This window comes from Haliotis asinina, chromosome 14, assembly GCF_037392515.1.
Source record: "Haliotis asinina isolate JCU_RB_2024 chromosome 14, JCU_Hal_asi_v2, whole genome shotgun sequence".
Lineage (NCBI taxonomy): Eukaryota > Metazoa > Mollusca > Gastropoda > Lepetellida > Haliotidae > Haliotis > Haliotis asinina.
In genome coordinates, this window is record NC_090293.1 from 8,047,920 (window position 1) to 8,068,343 (window position 20,424).

Sequence of the window (20,424 nt, forward strand, 5' to 3'; positions counted from 1 at the left end):
AGAGGTAGTCCATGGTAGATGGGGAATGTTTCGTTAGTGTTAAATAGTTCGGTTTCACTTTTCAGATCCGACTTTTCTCCAGACGACCAATTTTACATTCATGATCCATTGTCTTTTCAGAAAAATATTATAAAAAATACACCAGAAATGTACAAAGCATATTATCAACAGTTAGGGGTACGTTCCTTTGAAGAGGATTGCTCATGGGGCATTGCATAACGCTATTATTTCTTTCGTAAGCATGTCAGACATCTGTCTTTCCAAAATGTTGTCGAAGGGGATACAACTATAAAGTAGTTTAAAACTAGAGGTAAAAATAGGAAAAAACTTTGTGGATGTCAGTTTGAAAAATAAATTACCGACAGAGGAACGTGACAAAGTATTGGTGGATAATGGCACGCCCATTCATCAGAACGTTTATATGTACAAACTACATAGACTGTCATCGACATATATTCCTTAACACTGACTCTTCATCAGCTTTTTCTTTCACTTATTAAACGAAACCGATGCTGTAAATTCAATATTTGATCAGAATCTGACTTTGTCCAGAATACTTTATTTATAGACAGACAAAAACTGGTTATTGAAAGGAAATAATGAAAACATGATACTTGCATTCAGTGTGATACGTGTTAACCGAGTCAGTGGAGATACGGAGACAATGGTTCAGCATGCAGAAGATGAAACAGAGACATGTGTTCAGTTCACTTTACCATTATCCAACATGTCTCTGTCTTCCTGCACCTGCATCCGCCGTAGGAGGAGTCGTATGTACCGTAGGTACAGTGGGTGTTGCAATCGCTGTAGTCATAGTCACCGTTTCCACCATCACAGCACCACACTGGGCAGAGTTTTAAATGTCGACCAGTCTTAATTCTTACCAATCTAACCGGCTGCATCCACTCTTACCCCACGTTGAAGGTCTCCGACTCCATGCTGCATATACTATAAGCAGAACAAATGCATGCACGATGTGAAGGGAGTTTTCGTGTTAATGTAAACCCGCGGAGGAGGGAAAATTGGCCCTCAGGATCCATCTTGTCAGGAACTCAACGTTCATGATGATAAACAATCTCATTCTTCACAGCGATACTATGAAGCCTAATGGATAAAACCGCCAAGTTAGACAGTTCCAAAACAATTATCGCCACTCCATATATTGGACATTTTCAATAATGTGATATTTTGCGATCAGTGATAGCAAGTTGTATCAATCGTAAATAATGGTAATTTCGAAACCTCATATGAGGTTAAATAACAATCAGTTCAAAACCTACGTTACTGTATGGTCGACCTTTAACCTGATGTGAGGTTTGCAAACGTGTATTTCAGAACCTAGGTTTAGAAATTATCGGTGCAAAGTTACAAGAGTGTTTAAATGATTTTTTAAGGAAAATTCGAGATAGGTTTCTAAAAGTGCAAATACTGTGGCCTTGAACACATTTTTCTGGTTGATGAAGTATCTGGATAAAATTTTCATAGACAATCTACGGTGACTGTTTCCTCTTTATATAGAGTCGAAAAGCTGGTCTTGAATTATTTCCTTTAGACAACGACGTCGGTAAAGGCAAGACTATTGGGTAGATTTGCGACTGCCTACCTTCAGTGGCAATACTTAAAGCAGGCGTCACACGACAAGGAGTAAACCAAATGTAATTCTTTGAAGGGAGGATGTTGTTTGTACACTCACACTTTACGACAGGGTGTAGTCAGTATAGATTAGTACATCTACACACACTGCTTTTGACAAATCCGCTAGTAGATAAAAGTAATTAATCAATCAGTGTGTTATCGGTTAATCCTTTGATCGCTGTTTGTTTTTGTAACTCAGCTGATAAACCCTCTTGCATCACTTACATGCACATATTACATAACATACAATACATTTGCCATTACAGACCTTAATTTATGATGTTGAGTACTAGTATTTACTCCAGACAGGAGAAATGCCAAATGGGAAGTTCAACCTTTGTTGAGTAACGTGTTGTCACTACTAATTATACCTCTTATAAATTCATTAACTGACCATTCAGCAAATGATGACAAATAACACGTGTAGGTTTACACCATCCAACGCGAGTTAAAGCAAGAAAGATGTAATCTCTGTGTCGCATGCAGCCTGAAAACACTTATGGGCCGAAACTTTTTTGAGGATACCAACGGAACTTCGTTACATAAGGAATACATACAGGCATTTGCTGTGTACTTGGGTAAATAGGTGTAATTTCTTTTACGTAAGAAAATTTCAAGATTTCTGTACCAAAGACAAAGTCATCTGTTTTAGTTTGCGAAGTCAAATAAATCAACTGTGTGTTTTTATGATGATAAATAATAAACCAGGGTAGCTACCGTAGCTACCAAAATTTACGTATGATATTTGCTATCACAACTCAAAGCTGACTACATATGAAGCTTTGCAATCTTTCGGACTGAAACATATGGCTTGCTACGTGCCTGTAGACATCATATTTTCACGTAACATGATTAAATATCGAGGTTAAAAACACAGAAATAGGATCAAATTGGATCAGTCACTATACCATCCAAGCATCTGAAAAACTACAATGCTGGGATATTTTGTTACGATCAGACAAAGAATACCATGGATATTTTTAAATAATGGCATATGATGGGCATCCGGCCTCTTGACTGTTTAGGTGAAGAAATTCTGCTAATACTGACAGGAGCCCAGTCCCTTTTTCCGTCACGGTCGAGGGCGAGGGCGCTGACCAATTGGCAGTTTGATTTCGTTATTAGACCGTTGGCGAGAAACATTATTCGCTCCGCATCAGTGTCCCTTTAACTGTAACTTGTTCAATAGAGGTTATGACGTTTCGATTTTCGATCTGATCGGACAACCTATAGGCGCGTAGCAAGCCATTTGTTCGTGGAGACCCGATAGGTTGCAAGGCGTTATATTTAAATAGTACTGACGGCTCGCCCAAATCCATCGCAACAATCATGTGTCAGCCCTTACGTTTTAATGGTGATGGCTACGCCCCTACCTATAACGAATGCAACAGCATGATTTTACTTATGTGACACGCTCATTTTCGGTGAAAATAGGACATGGTTAAATGTATGTGTACAGAATCCTCACCTGTGGTGGTCCTTAAACACAAAACGGACACTTCCAGGACAAATATCAACAGGGGTTGTGCTGCAGGTAAAGATGACGTGTGTGATATAGGCATCATATCGCAAAGTGCACGTAAAATCTCCAAATCATCATCAGATGGTCACAGGGCTGTGCTGCATGTAAAGACAGGTTAATCCCGTCAGATACTCCCAACATATGACTGTTTCTCACGCGGAATCTTCAACAGTATCTGTATGTCATGTTTTGTCAGTTTCTATCAATTCTATACAGATTCTTTCCAAAATATTCCAGTGACTTTGTAATAAAATGTGGAAGCTTGTTTTCACGTATGGTTTCAAGGAGTTAGCCAAGAGTCAGTGAGTTTATTTTTACGCCGCACTCCGCAATATACCACCTATATGGCTGCGGTCTGTAAATAATCGAGTCTGGACCAGACAGTCCAGTGATCAACAGCATGAGCGTCGATATGCGCAAATGGGAACCGATTACATGTGTCATTCAAATCACCGAATGTGACCACACCACCCTGCTAGTCGCCTCGTACGACAAGCATAGTAGCCTGTTATGGCAAACATGGGTGGTGAAGGTCTGTTCTACCCCAGACCTTCAGGGGTCGAACTTTTGGGGCTAAAATATCAAAATATGTATTAGAAATCTGTCCTGTTAAAACGAAAATTGCAGCTGGAAAATAAATGAGACCTGAGAATAGAATCTTAGGGTCCAATGTCATGTCACGGATCTTCATTATATCCTGAAACCACGATCCATATACACAAGATGTGTAATCATGGGGTATGGGAATTTTACCCACAACCATGGTTCACGTCATAACCAGTTAAATATCTAAGCGACGTATTGCAAGTAAGACCCTCGGCACTTATATTCGAAACAACGTAGCTGTCCAACTAAATAGACAGCATTAAAGTGCAGACAGAAACATCACTAAACTTGAAGAAAAAAGTACGTGTATATTTATTCCCATATATAAACCTTTTAACTCCAGGACAGAAGTTGGAATCAACGTATATAGCTTTTGTGTGAGTTTATATATAATATTTTAAATCTGCGCCTTCACAAACCAGCGATTGCTAAAAACGCGCCGTCACACGAACTGTTTAGTAAAAAATATATTGAAACGCTCAGCATCGCAGGGATTATTGAATGACAATACATGTAGAGATGACAGATCTGCGAGTGGAGCTTTTCACACTAGCTTGAGAGAAATTCATAGCATATTTTTAGAGAAGTGCACTGTGAAAACGTGACTTCACCTTATTAAACGTTGCATGTTGACATTATGCTCCATGATGCTTCGTGGTGTTTGTACTGCTCCTGTTATATACGTTTGTTTCAGTCTTATTATGTACTATTATGAACATATTTCTCAGAATCAACCCACTGTCTTGAAGCAGTTCTTAAAGTACAATTTCTATCACTAATTCTTCATCACTCACCTTTGTGCGTGCATTTAGAAATGATATTTTCAAACATGTTCCAGCTACAAGCATTCTGATAACACTATCACAGTAACAACCACTTGCTGCAGAAATGTAGCTTTTTCAGATTACCTTCCACAATTCTGTAAAGGGACATTAAAATGCTACGCTAACCTTCAGCTGTCATGCAAAATATGTCATATTTTTTATTTCACTTTCTTAGTAAAGTACAAATTCTAGTACTGTTTTGGTTGAGTCCCATCCGGGATTCGAACCCGCACCCTCAGAGTCAAGCTAGGCGGCTGATTTTGTGTGCTGGCGATTAGGTGCTTGCATTTGACCACTTTCTAAATGGCATCGTGTAATCACTTCAGCTGTCATGATTTCTTCGCCAGTCGTTACACTGTATCTGATGAATGACTCACGTCGTCCCTTAATGTTGTATATATAGTCTGGTTCATAATTATTGAGAATTTTTCTTCTTACTTTGAGCTATCCTAACACCTCAACTGATTCACTGATACTTAAAACTAAGTAATGGTATAAGGGAGGTAACTCATCTTGGCCTACTGAGTATAGTACAATTAGAGTTACCTCCCCTGAATTTGTAACAGACGTCATTTTCCTCAGCACTGTCAACAATGTCTGTTGAAGATAAAAGAAGGTTGATTTTTGAGTTGTGTAATCAAGGAATTGATGATGTAAATACATTAGCAGCGAGAACAGGAACTCCTCTTTCTACTGTGTATAGGATTAGGAAGAATTTTAAAGGGGGAAAGGATTTTGGGCACCAGAAAGGAGCAGGGAGACCCAGAAAATTGGACTTCTCAGATCGCGTCCGGCTTGGAATTTTAGCGTCTAAAAAGCAAAGGGCAAGCATCTCCAACATCAGGTATGAAATGATAGAAAGGGGATCAACAGTTGTATCAAAATCTACAGTTAGAAGAAATTTGATTGATCTTGGATGGGAGAAAAAGACTGGAATTCCTTCTCCTCTCATGAAACAAGAACATAAAGACAGGCGTGTTGAGTGGTGTTTGGCACATGAAAACTTTGACTGGGAAAATGTGATTTTTACTGATGAAAGCTCAATATGGGTATATCCCAATAATGTGAAAATATGGACAAAGTCTGCGTCAGCACCGTTGTATCGACGACCTAAATACAGCCCAAAGTTTCATGTATGGGGAGGGATATCCTTATTAGGAACGACCCCGCTGTGTGTGTTTGAGGGAAATCTGACAAGTCAACGCTACACTAACATATTAGATAATTTTCCCCTTCCAAGTGCACATGTGTTTTATGGAAATGACTGGATTTTGCAGCAAGATAATGATCCTAAACACACCGCAAAACATGCCAAGCAGTGGTTTCAGGAGAAAAATGTGACTGCATTACCATTTCCTGCATATAGTCCTGACTTAAATCCCATTGAGAACATTTGGGGGATGATGAAGGAATGTGTGAATCAAAAGGGGTTGACAAAAATTGAAGACATGAAGAGAGAAGTGGTCCGATACTGGGACAGCATAACTCACGAGACACTAACCTCTCTGATAGGAAGTATGCCTACCCGTCTTAGACTGTGCCGTGAAGCTCAAGGAGACTTGATAAAATATTAAATTGTTACCTACACAACATGAAAAGGTCAGTTCACTTTCACAATACATTCAATTTTATCTGATTTGTTCTCGTTTAATAATATGAAATGCTTTAGCTATTCTCAATAATTTTGAACCATACTGTATCTATTGAAAACAACCAGTTAGAACTTAAAACAACTCATAGTCACGTATACACGACGTCCTACGTGATTTCAGTCCGACGTTGGGTGCACAGCGTAATGGACGTTTGTGAAATCTATATCGCGTGTTGACTTGTGCTGGTGTATTGCACAGCTGGTCTGTTGTCCAGAATTTTGTGACTGCCATGCAGTACACGACTCGGTGGTCTTTTCGTAAATGACAGAGCTCAAAATTACATAAGTTTATTATTCCTGCTAGGCAATGTATATGTTATCTGCCCATGAATGACGGTTCTGAAAGGGCTGACGAGACCCTGGAATGTACCACTCGAATAAACATGTGCCTTATAATAATACCCATCAATCCTTTCTCTACATATACTCTTCAGAAAGGGTAGGGAACCTGAAGTTTGAAGTCTTGTAGAAAGAAAACCCATTGAGGAACGTAACAGTGACATTCATCTTGTGTATGCAGCATCATGTCACGTTATCACCTCACGCATACACAATGCATGGGAAGCACGTGCACAACGTGGGACCCTCCTACACGTGCATGGGGTGTCATTATGAATCTTCACGTTTTTCAGGCAGGTCGATAAATCACTGTAGACCATATTTCCGATACTTTTCTTGCATCTGTGCCTGGTCAGGGTTTTCAGGATCAAATCACACACTACCGACTGAAAATTGCAAACCAGAAATGTTTATGTCATACTCCTGTCACCAAACAAGGGGGATATCTGAACGGACAGCTTTGCTTTGAATGAAATCCATGTGGTGATGCATTCTCAAATCATCCATTATTATTGTATCAACATTGATTCAATCCCATATATCACCCAATTTCGACAAGCGTACATTGAAAGTACAGTTCCCCTACTTTTGGGGAAGAATATATTTTGAAGACAACGGGCACTCATTTCAGAAGTGGTGCTCTTCAAAGTCTACTTATACATCAGTTTAAATTATCTCTGAAACCTGTTTCAAATCTGGAGTTCAAAAGAAAAAATGCTTTCATTGTGACTGTTTTGTGTCTGCATCAATAGTTTTTTGCAGTGGGTCATCAGTGTGCAGTGTGTGGAGCACACTGTTGTAGTGGCTAACCTCTGACGCCACATGCCTGGGCTTGAATTCCGGTGGAGACACCAAAGATTTATGACCTAGGCCTCATTCTGTGCTATGTCCCTGGGCAAGGTACTTCGTCCACATTGCATTCAGTCCACCCTGCATTCAGTCCACCTTGCTCATTAAAATGAGTACCTGAGAAGCGGATGTACGGACCAATACTCTTAGTAGCTGCTTTGAAAGTACAATTCCGTCAGAGTTATCAGAAGATCACCTATCCCTCCGACCGCCACATATTTGAAAGGACAAATCATCTGACAATTACTTGTCTTTCTGATTACGTTTGAATAGTTTGACATCATCAAAAATATAAATGCCATATATCTGTAAACAGCTAAAGGCACCACTTCAAGATCTGTCTCGTATATCTGCCAAGATCTGTTGAAAGATATCAAAGAGTTTTCAAGTTGTGTTCCGGAAACGAAACCTATCCGTCTCTTTTGAGAATATGTACGAATCGTTTCCATGTACACCCAGAAAAATGGAAATGCCAAAAATCTGTCAATAGCAAAAGGCACCACTTTAAGGTCTAGGCCACTTATTTGCTCAGATCTGCCAAAATATATTTAGAGGTTTTCGAGTTGTGCTCCGGAAACGAAGCCCATCTTTCCATATTTGAAGCTAGCAAAAACTATAAATGACAAAAATCTGTAAATAGCAAAAGGCACGACTTTGGCGTCTGCCTCACATATCTGCCAAGTTTTGATGACAGATATTACGAAGTTTTCGAGCACTGCTCCGGAAACGAAGCACATCCCTCCATTTTTAGACTAAGTCCGAATAGTTTCCATGGAAATCCAGAAAAAGGATATATCACAAAAAGACTGCCAATAGCAAAAGCCACCACTTTTGGGTCTGCCGAACATTTCTATCGAGAACAATAAAGGTTGTGACTGATATATCTATCACGTTTTGCAGTAAAAATATTAAACGGTTTTGGGTTATGATCCGAGAACGAAGCCCACCCCGCTATTAGATAAAGGCCAAAACGTTCCATGGAAAAACAAAAACAAACAAACAAAAAAACCAATAAATATGCTAAACCTCTTAAATAGCAAAAGGCACAACCATAGGTTCAGTTTATTATATCATCCATTTTTGGACTAAAATTATTGAACGGTTTTCGAGTTATGCTCCGGAAACAAAATGATTACGGACGGACGGACAAACAGACTAAACACACACACACAACACAACACACACACACAACACACACACACACAAACACACACACACACACACACACACACACACACACACACACACACACACACACAGCTTTACATGCCGGGTGATGATAATAGAACGCCAAAGAGCGTCGACTTGGATTCTGAGCTAGCATTATTGTTTGTAATATAATGCTGTTCTTTATTACTATCATCTTCATTAACCGGTAATTTAGTGTTTGGAATGTACTTGAATTCTGCCTTTCCATGTGTCGGAAGACAGCCACACCTCATCTGTGTAAACCTATAAGGATTATGACAGGCTTGGTCCACTAATTTGTCTAGACTTCACTATCAATGTTTTAAAACCTTTTAATCATGGTTTCTCATCACAGTGCTGAATAATTTATCTTTGTATGATCACGCGAAAAATAGTGCCACGTTTGCACTTTTCTTCAAAAACGTCATTCGAAGTGATTGGATACATGTGACTATTGTCAAGCAGTTGATCTATATTGTACATACGATCGGCGGGTGGGGCGCAAGTATAAATGTGCAGCCCCGTTTTTCCAAAATCAATCCTAGACTTCTCACACAAGTGCAAGGAATAGGTGAGTTGGTTTCATTTACCTGCTCATACTTGGAGTTATATTTGCTGAGTAATACCGTCGATGATACAATTTGTTAGAATTATTTCCACAAAATAAGTTTCCTTATATAAATTTCAATTTCAAAGATTAAGACAACGCATGATGCCGGTCATTAACTGAACAAATATCAGATATTCTACGTTATTTGAAGGTACGAATTTCTTTCGTTTATAAGAGTCCTTGTGACATGAAGGGAATGGGCATAACTAGGCTTTTTACCTAAAATGAACGACATAATATATCAAGGATTTTGGCATGAGTTAAATGTGTTCAGATATGCCATGTATAATCATATATTTCTTTCCAGTGTCTGTGAATAAAAAAATGAAATTCCATGTGGCAATAGCCCTCATTCCAATTTGGGGATTCGTCGCAAGTGCCCCGTCAAACTCGGATGTAACTCAGGTACCTAATTAATCAAATATACATTGGGAAAAAAGTTAAGGACCGCCTAGTGTTTCAGATGTTGAGGTGGACGTAAACGCCTATCGAGTGAATATGGTATGTGAAACGTAAGAGACCCAAACAGGCAATAACAGAGCAGACATTTGCGAATACAAGAACACCTGAACTGATTGCTTTACAATATTTTTATTGCTTTTAGGTCAATTAACGACTAAATTTTCATCAAAGTGAAAGCGGTCTGAAACTGTGGAGCTGACATATCAATTGGTGACCACGTGGTGATGGCATTTGTCACCAACTCACATTTGGTGTCTACAACAAATTACTGTCAATAACGTGTATATCCTCCATTTGCCCAGATGACAGCCTCTCTTCTGCGACCCAGGCGTTGAAACTGATTCATGGGTAATCTCGGTTTCCACGACCATTCAGGGCAAATACTGCCCAAAGACTGTTCTTGAATATATAGTCAGTGATATTTCAATTGCTTAGTACTGACACGACATTTTATCTATTTAACTTTTTTCCCTATGTATATGTATATATGCATATAGTGAGCGAGTAATAGTTGCGATGTACAACTCATTCACACTCACATACACACCTGTTCGCACATTTACTAATTGTCACCTCCCATTGTCTTTCCCACTGACGGTGGCACCCGTGGCGAGCCACCTCCTCGTGGTGGGTGCTGGGTAACGCGAAGAGCTCGCCGACACCCCCGTAGTGGACCCGGGGGGATATTTGGTCCACCAACCCGTTTGCCGTGGGTTGCGGCCCTGTGTCGGCGGAGGAGGGGATCCTGGTGGTTGAGGGCAATAGGGACCTGCAATCGTGTTCCTGTTGCTCAATACACCACTTTGGCCCTGACTTCGCCTAGACGGGTAGTCGAATGGGCCCGGTTCGACCAATCGGCTGGTCATGCCAAGCCCTGTGCGGGGATTATTCATGTAATTGCACAAATTTGATTTTGTGTTTGTTTCAATTTTGGTCTTGGCTTTTCTCTAACAAAACATTTTAGATTTGAAAACTGATGTTATGAACTTTGCCTAGAGTCTAATGCTTATACCCAGAAGGCGGTGGCTCATGGGCCAATCTGGTGGAATAATTCTTTAATTTTTCTGCTGGAGTATATCATCCGGGTATCCTTGGTGCTTCAAGCTGGAGATCCGCTTGTTTTTAGCATTGTCCTTGTGATACTCCGTGGTGGGTGGGGAGCTCGGATGATGAAAAATGACTTATTCACCATGGCTTACGAAACTCCCTCAAAAAAAACTAAACGTCCACTTGACAACGATGATGAACAGCGACCTTCACAATCTATTGATTACTGGTCACGGTTTCTAGTGATTGAAACTATTGATAAAACACCGTTGAAATTAAATCCGTTTGCGGTTTCTAAAGGCATTCAAGGCATTGCAGGAGACGTGAAAAACATTAGACGCTTGCGTTCAGGTGCTTTGTTAATTGAATGTAGCAAACGACAGCAAGCATCCAACCTCCTTTCCATTGAATCATTTGTTGGTACACCTGTGTCCGTTTCTGCACACCGAACTCTAAACACAAGTAAAGGTATTGTAAGAGATCGGGATCGATTGTTCTCTGACATGACTGAACTGGATATAGCCACCGAAATGAAAGACCAAGGCGTCATGTTTGTCAAACGATTTACCACCCGTAAAAACTCAGAAATCCATCAAACAAATACGTATCTCTTTTCGTTTTCTTCTCCAACTGCTCCTCAATCCATAAAGGCTGGCTACTGCAATATCAGGGTTGAAACATACATTCCCAACCCTCTCAGGTGTTTCAAATGTCAGAAGTTTGGCCACGGTGTGAACACCTGTACGTTGTCTGTCACGTGCGGTCACTGCAGTGAGAAGACGCATGTGACGGAAGATTGTGAGAGCAGTTTTAGAAAGTGTGCCAACTGCTTTGGAGCACACTCGTCGTCCTCCAAGGAGTGCCCGATGTGGAAAAAGCAGATGGAGATTAACAAAATTAAATTTACTAGAAACATCAGTTTTGCAGAAGCTAAAAAACTTGTACAATCTCCAGAACTAACTGAAACGTATGCATCAGTAACTAGACCACTATCAGATTCAACCCTAAAACAATCCAAAGTCAAAACTACATCAATAACCTGTCAAACAGACTTGACATGGGTGAAAACTAATACTCCCGAGAGGTTTTCACCGGAACAATCCACCCAAACATCAGTTTCAGCCCAAATCCAATCTGAGTCTTTGAGTAATCATGACACATCTACACCACAGGAGATAGCACCATCTCAGTCCAGTGCAAATGTCAAACAGGTTGTTAAAAGTAAACCCAAACCAAGGCCAGATCTTTCTAAAAAACTTCAGAGTGGCAGAGTCTCCAAAGGATCAGAAAATCGTGTTCAACTTTATAATAAATATGGTTCGCTTGAGGACATGGAAGTGTCCGAACACACCCATCAAAGGGCACATAGCTTGTCGCCCACCAAAAAAGTGCGGGGCAGATCCCCAATCAATGCCCCTAAAAGATAGTCCGTTCCAAAACTGTAGTACAGTGGAATTGTAGAGGGTTAAGGACCAATTTCAATGAGTTACAGCTACTAATCCAGGATTTTGCACCATCGGCCTTCTGTCTGCAGGAAACCTATTAGAAGCAGACAGATGCTTTTGATTTACGTCAGTTCGTTTCATATAATTATTTGTCACCTCCGGGTGACAGGGCCACAGGAGGGTCTTCAATCCTTGTAAAGCAGGATGTTATCCATAGTCCTGTAGCACTCACAACAAATCTCCAAGCTGCTGCAGTGAGACTAACTCTTCATGTTACCTTTACACTATGCTCTCTGTATATTCCGCCTTCTTCAGCACTCCAGCAGTCTGATCTACAAGGTCTCTATGACCAACTTCCTAAACCTTGCATCATAATGGGTGATCTCAATGGCCATAACCCAATTTGGGGTGGTACAAACACTAACACTAAAGGTAAACTACTGGAAGATTTTATAGCCAATAATGACTTGTGTATATACAATGATGATTCAAGCACTTATCTGCATCCTGCAACTGGCACCTACTCTTGTCTAGATTTGTCTCTTGCAGACTCTACTCTACTTAATGAATTTGATTGGTCAGTCCACAATGACCTCTGTGGAAGTGACCACTTTCCAACTATATTATCAGAAAATACTCCATCTGACTCTCCATCATATACCAGATGGAATTTTGCCAAGGCAGACTGGTCGTTATTTCAAACTTTATGTGCATCTAAATTAAGACCCGAATGTTTCAGTCATATAACCGATCCTATTCAATTATTTTCTGACGTTTTAAATAAAATTGCTGATGAATGTATACCAAAGTCCTCTACAACTCCACATGTACGGAAACCATGGTTTAATACAGATTGTAGACAAGCCAGGAAAGCGAGGAAAAAGGCAGAAAATTATTTCCGTCGTCACCCAACTGTCCATAATTTAAACAAATTTAAGATACTCAATGCGAAGGCGCGTCGTACTTTCAAACAAAATAAACGGCAATCTTGGAGGAACTATGTCTCCAAAATTAACTCACGTACGCCAATGTTTAAGGTATGGAACATGGTTCAAAGAATTAAAGGCAAAGGTTCAAAAGTTGCTGTTCACCATCTTAAAGATGATGACAATTTAATTACTGACACACCTAAAATTGCAAATAAACTTGGAGAAACACTTGCCAAAAATTCATCATCGACAAATTATGTTCCTGAGTTTCAGAGATACCAGAAACAACAGGAAAAGACAAAACTTAATTTCGCTTCAAATAATGGTGAAGACTACAATGAAGTGTTTTCTTTACATGAGCTACATATTGCACTTGAGCAAGCTCATGACACGGCAACTGGTGATGATAATATACATTATCAGCTACTGAAACACTTACCTGAACCATGTCTAATGGCACTTTTAGATATATTTGATCAAATATGGACGTCGGGGGAATTTCCCCCTTCATGGCGTAATGCCATTGTAGTCCCAATACCAAAACCTGGCAGGGATCATACAGATCCGTCGAATTACAGACCGATATCTCTAACCAGTTGTGTCTGTAAAACCATGGAACGTATGGTAAATAATAGATTAACTTGGTATCTTGAAACCAATAACCTGATCACAAATATTCAGTGTGGTTTCAGGAAAAATCGTAGTACCATTGATCATTTGGTACGTTTAGAATCCTTCGTTAAAAATGCTATAGTAAATAAACAACACGCTGTATCGATTTTCTTTGATCTCGAGAAAGCTTATGATACGACCTGGAAGCATGGCATTTTGAAGGATTTACATGATTTTGGGTTCAGAGGCCGTTTGCCTCTTTTTATATCAGAGTTTTTAAAAGACAGGCAATTTCAAGTACGAGTGGGTTCAACCCTGTCTGATCATTACAATCAGGATCAGGGTGTCCCTCAAGGCAGTATTTTGTCCGTCACTTTATCTAGTATTAAAATCAACAGTTTATCCAAGGTTTTAAATGATTCAATTGATGGATCACTTTTTGTGGTTGATTTTAACATTTCTTGTCGTGGTAAAAATGTGCGTACTATTGAACGGCAGCTACAACTTTGTTTAAATAAAATAAATAAATGGTGCCTTGAAAACGGCTTTAAATTTTCTAAATCCAAAACTAATTGCATACATTTTTGTAGGAAATATAAGCCGCATAAGGACCCTGAACTATCTTTAAATGGCTCTCCCATCAAGGTTGTAAAGGAGGCCAAGTTCCTGGGTTTAATTTTCGATTCTCATTTAACCTTCTTGCCACACATTAAATCCCTTAAAGCTAAATGTCTGAAGGCACTCGATTTGTTAAAGGTTGTTTCAAATTCCAAGTGGGGAGGGGATCAAGTTACCCTCCTTCACTTATACAGATCATTGGTACGATCTAAACTTGACTATGGCTCCATTGTATATGGTGGAGCCTGTAAAAGCAACCTTAAACTATTAGATTCTGTCCACCACCAAGGTCTAAGACTTTGTCTTGGCTCTTTTAGAACCTCACCTGTTGCCAGTCTCTATGTTGAGGCTGATGAACCATCTCTTACACAACGCCGTATAAAACTGTCTTTACAATACATCACTAAGTTATATTCTAATAAATCTAACCCTGCCTATAACTGTGTGTTCAGTCCGCTTTATGAGAATTTGTACGACAAGAGGTCTTCTCTTGTTCCACCTCTAGGACACAGAATTAAACCCTTTCTTTCTTCGGCCGCCATTGAGCTGGAAAACATAGCTCCCTCCCGTCTTCTTGCTTCTCCTCCTTGGCAGTTGGTTAGGCCACAAGTTGACCTAACATTAACTTCATTTAAAAAATCAGAAACTAATGAATTACAATATAAACAAGAATATAATCAATTAAAAACTAAATATAGCAATTACAAATCCTTATTTACAGATGGTTCCAAGAACGGTGGCGCAGTAGCTTGTGCCACTGTCATTGGATCCAGAACAATAACTTCTAGAATTCCAGATAACAGCTCTATTTTTACTGCAGAAGCAAACGCCATATTAACTGCTCTTAAATATATTCAAAGACATCCTAAACACAAACAGTACATAATCTATTCAGACTCTCTTTCGTGCCTTCAGGCTATTAAACACCTAGCATGTAAACATCCACTTTTAATAGAAATTATTGAACTTTATAACTATCTTGCGACTGGCCAATATGACATTGTCTTCTGTTGGTTACCCAGCCATGTTGGAATCTCTGGTAATACTTTGTCTGACCTTGCTGCTAAGGCAGCGCTAAACAAATCTGTTACACCACTTCATATTCCCTATACTGAATATAAAGCTACCATTAGATCTTACATCCGTGATCTGATGCAGAAGCAGTGGGACACCCAAGTAGGTGTCAATAAATTACATGCAATAAAACCATTTGTTGGTTACACCTACTTGGGTTGTCAATCCAGATTTGAAGAGGTCATTGTACGACGATGTCGTATTGGCCACACTAGATATACCCATTCATACCTGTTGAAAGGTGAGGATCCTCCGTTTTGCATCCCTTGTGATGAGAGAACCACGGTCAAGCATATCCTGCTTGACTGTGTTGAATTCTCCATCACAAGGGATAAGTATTTTACAGTTAAAACAATGAAGGATCTTTTTACTAGCGTTAATTCATATTTAATTATTGGTTTTTTAAAAGAGATTGATTTTTTGGTTGAATTTTGAATGTTATGTTGTGTAAATAGATGTATTTTAATTACTGGAAGTTTGGATTAGTAACTTGAATTGTTGGTGGCTGTACCCTCGAAGGGGGTTGAAGTATTGTAAAATTATAGTCCTCCTGAGAGGGTACGTAAGTCCAAAAGCATTCACAGTAAATTTAAACTTTCCACTGTTCTTAATCGTAGTATATGTGTATTTTTAATTTTTGGCTAGATGTGACTAAATTGCTGACAGCTGAGGGGATGATGTAAATCCAACTAGGGTCCATGCAGGCAGCAAAGGTACTGTAAGTCCCCATGGCCCCTGGTATGGTGATCTACCTTCAGTTGTTGGCAATCTATAGCCTGATTTTATGTTGTATTGTCGGAATAGTGATATTAGTTTTAACATTCCACACTAGTTTTAATCCCATTTGTGATATTCTAGTTGTTTTACTGTCCGTCGTTGACAGGTTTTTATAGTATCCATATATTTCATTTCAGTATTTAACGTTCTCGTCACGATATGGCTGAGATATTGCCGATGTGACGTTAAATATTAACTCACTCACTCACTCCCACTGACGGTGCACATCATAAGGTACGTCAATTCTTCCTATAAAACCATGGAAGCATATGACAGAACCAAATACTTTGTGTAACTGATGTATCAAATTTTATCTCATAATGACATCCGCTTGTCTTCCACAATGGACATATGTCAATGTGTACAGTCTCTTCATTGTCCATATCTTCATGTTTCAGACCTCTCCGTGTGCCCATGGCTGTCAGATACTGGTGGTCGACACATTCGAAGCAGATAAGCGGTGCCAGGACAATGTCAGAACAGTCCATTTACATGCAGGTTATCCGGTTACCTTGGCGCTCGAGGGAGCAGTGTGCAGGCCAGGAAACTCGTCTGTACTCCACGTTTGTCGTGGGGGGTTTTGGATCAAGAGTAGGTTTTACATGTGTGATGTATGAATTTGGAAAAGCAAGTTTGGTCGATTTTATGTATATCTACTCAAAGCGACATTTCATTCTCATTAACATTTATACAACAGGGAATATGTACGGGTTTTAACTTATTTCATCGCAAGGTACGCAACAGTTCATATTAAATTCTTAATACTAATAGTGAAGAAAATGAAATCATCAGTAAATTTGTTCGACAGCCGTTTGTCTTCTCATGAGACTGTTAATATCTGTATCGAGAGGTATCAACGAAACTACATTTAAAAGAAACGAGACTAATATCGAAATCGATCCTTGAATTTAAACAAAGCCTTAATCTGCTACGGTGACATTATGAGGTATCCCCTTTTAACAACCTACAGTGAAATATCTTGACCTTGTTCTGGGACCCACCAAAGTAAGGGTTATGTATTTGTAGTATTCGCCCAAAATATGATGCATTTAATATGCCCCGATATTCATTTCTACATTGTAGAACCGAAATCTACAATCGACTGTCCCGATGACATAGTAGACACTGTGGAGAGTGGACAAAGTGGGAATATTGTCTCTTGGGAACAGCCGCCCAATGTCGTGGCAAGCAAGAAGTCTGGATCTTTATTTCCAATAGGTACGACTGAGGTCATCTTGGAGGACGTGGACAGGGCCATGATCGAATGTTCATTCACCGTAACTATAACTGGTAGGTTTGTAAAATACACTGTCGTTTACCAAATTGAATGTAATAATATAGCAAACAGCTTCAGCTTCATGTGATTTTTACATTGTCTTTGGGGATGTTCAAAATGTTTCACTGTAACACTGATAAACACTCTAAGCTGTGAACATCATTGTATATAACCTAATTCAGGGAGAATCTACAGAAGGTCAATGGCAATCAGTGTTTGTGTGTATGTATGTATGTGTGTGTGTGTGTGTCTGTCTGTCTGTGTCTGTGTCTCTTTGTCTGTGTGTATCCGTGTGTGTGTGCGTGCGTGCGTGCGTGCGCGCGCGCGCGCGCGCGTGTGTGTGTGTGTGTGTGTGTGTGTGAGTCAACCTCCACTTGTCTTGTTTCAAGTTTGAAATATGAGCTTGGTTTACTAATATTCAATATTTAGTCATAATCATTATATATTGTTGTTGCTTTTAGTCGTGAAGCATTCCTAGGCATTGTGGACATATTTCTTTATTTGGATCAAGAGTAGGTTTGACATGTGTGATGTATAAATTTGGAAAAGCAAGTTTGGTCGATTTTATGTATATCTACTCAAAGCGACATTTCATTCTCATTAACATTTATACAACAGGGAATATGTACGGGTTTTAACTTATTTCATCGCAAGGTACGCAACAGTTTATATGAAATTCTTAATACTAATAGTGAAGAAAATGAAATCATCAGTAAATTTGTTTGACAGCAGTTCCTCTTCTCATGAGACTTTTAATATCTGTATCGAGAGGTATCAACGAAACTACATTTAAAAGAAACGAGACTAATATCGAAATCGATCCTTGAATTTAAACAAAGCCTTAATCTGCTACGGTGACATTATGAGGTATCCCCTTTTAACAACCTACAGTGAAATATCTTGACCTTGTTCTGGGACCCACCAAAGTAAGGGTTATGTATTTGTAGTATTCGCCCAAAATATGATGCATTTAATATGCCCCGATATTCATTTCTACATTGTAGAACCGAAATCTACAATCGACTGTCCCGATGACACAGTAGACACTGTGGAGAGTGGACAAAGTGGGAATATTGTCTCTTGGGAACAGCCGCCCAATGTCGTGGCAAGCAAGAAGTCTGGATCTTTATTTCCAATAGGTACGACTGTGGTCATCTTGGAGGACGTGGACAGGGCCATGATCGAATGTTCATTCACCGTAACTATAACTGGTAGGTTTGCAAAATACACCAGTCTGTCGTTTACCGATGTAATAATATAACAAACAGCTTCAGCTTCATGTGATTTTTACATTGCCTTTGGGGATGTTCAGATTGTTTCATTGTAATACTTACAAAACCATCCTCTAAGCTGTGAACATCATTGTTTATAACCTAATTCAGGGAGAATCTACAGAAGGTCAGTGGCAATCAGTGTCTGTGTGTCTGTGTGTGTCTGTGTCTCTCTGTGTCATGTGTGTGTGTGTGTGTGTGTGTGTGTGTGTGTGTGTGTGTGTGTGTGTGTGTGTGTGTTGCTTTTAGTCGTGAAGCATTCCCAGGCATTGCTGACACATTTCTTTCTTTTAGATGTCTAAAGCCCCCCTGCGCATCACAACACAAACCGTGCACCATATGGCAACCCTCGAATTGTCCCACTTTTGTACGAGGAACTGTCACCATAATACCAGTGACCATAACAAGCTCACCAAATGATCCTCAAACATCACAGAGATCACGTGGACGTTATTCAGCTTGATTTCTGACATTTACATACTAAAATACCGAATGGCTCCCCCTTTGCTATGTGCATGATTTGTTCAAGTGTACAGAAATAAATTTTATTGCATGAACGATCCTATTTTTATGTTTTTCTCTAATCACTGGATGAAAGCACGGACTTGTTCCGAACTTGATTCCACAAGTAATTTTCAACATTGCTTGTCGTTCTTGTTGCATACTGGAACACGGGATTATGCCAAGCCGTTTACAATTTTATGTACATGGTTATGAATCACTGAGAGAGGCATCCGTACGTGATTCCACTTCGAACACGTGTACACCTATGCATTATACCGGATATCCGTGAACATTTCCTCTTCGTACACATGTACACCTATGTACGACACCATGCATCCCTCAGTGTTTTCCCTTCAAACCAGGTATTATACCAGGCATACGTGACTGACTTCTTTCGAACACGTATACACCTATGTATCATACCGGTATCCCCTGTTTGTCGAGTGAGTTCAGACCTGTGTTTGGCCATTGTGGGTAAACGATTCAACCACTAGTCTACCACTAGTCTGGCACTAGTCAACCACTAGTCTGCCTCTAGTCAACCACTAGTCTGCCACTAGTCAACCACTAGTCAACCACTAGTCAACCACTAGTCTCCATGTGTTTGATGAGGAAACATCCACGAATGCCTAGCAAAATTCACATTTATTATGTAAATTCACGAAATTCTTCGTGTTGGGGTTTACAAAATAATATCGGAGTTCACTTTTACGTGAGTGAGTTCAAACCTGTGATTTGGCTATTGCGAGCGAACACTTAAACCATTGGTGTACCCCACCGCCCCTGAAAACGCTTGAACAGCCAGTCCTATAGTGCTAGAATGCCGAAAACGAGTAAAATAGTCAAAACTCTGAAAACGCTGACCATTAATGGTATGATACAGGTGAATAAGGTCACGTCAAGGTCAAGGTTGTTGGAGCTTCCGTTCTTGACATGCTTGATCAGGGCTGAGATGATACCAGATTTATTTCTAGGGGAATGTTTGGAGTTCAACTGAATGTACTGAGATTTGGATAATTTTGCTGGAACATCTCGATACAAGATATGAAGATACAGACAGACAGATGCATTTTGTAACAAAACCTTGTTTACATATTTTATCTGGAGCTCTGACTGGGGAAGTGTATTGCTGTAAGCCTTATGAAACTAATAAATAACATTTGGCTCCTGGTTATTAATTAATGC

General features: G+C 39.6%; 1 protein-coding gene across 1 annotated transcript; it reads left to right on the forward strand.

The window, feature by feature from the left end:
• The first annotated feature begins 9,111 nt into the window (after nucleotides 1–9,111).
• LOC137261922 (hyalin-like) lies at nucleotides 9,112–19,258 on the forward strand. Its single transcript, XM_067799739.1, has 6 exons — nucleotides 9,112–9,185; nucleotides 9,532–9,629; nucleotides 16,587–16,779; nucleotides 17,272–17,478; nucleotides 18,469–18,675; nucleotides 19,030–19,258. Exons 2-6 carry the CDS (start codon nucleotides 9,549–9,551, stop codon nucleotides 19,035–19,037), a joined length of 696 nt encoding a protein of 231 aa, XP_067655840.1. The 5' UTR covers nucleotides 9,112–9,185; nucleotides 9,532–9,548; the 3' UTR covers nucleotides 19,038–19,258.
• Nucleotides 19,259–20,424: the final 1,166 nt, after the last annotated feature.

Bases quoted from the DNA above. Each gene is read 5' to 3' on its own strand.
- LOC137261922 (XM_067799739.1), top strand. From the start codon at position 9,549: ATGAAATTCCATGTGGCAATAGCCCTCATTCCAATTTGGGGATTCGTC. The intron at 16,780-17,271 runs GTAGGTTTTACA...TCTACATTGTAG, and splicing joins TGGGGGGTTTTGGATCAAGA to AACCGAAATCTACAATCGAC. The intron at 17,479-18,468 runs GTAGGTTTGTAA...TCTACATTGTAG, and splicing joins ATTCACCGTAACTATAACTG to AACCGAAATCTACAATCGAC.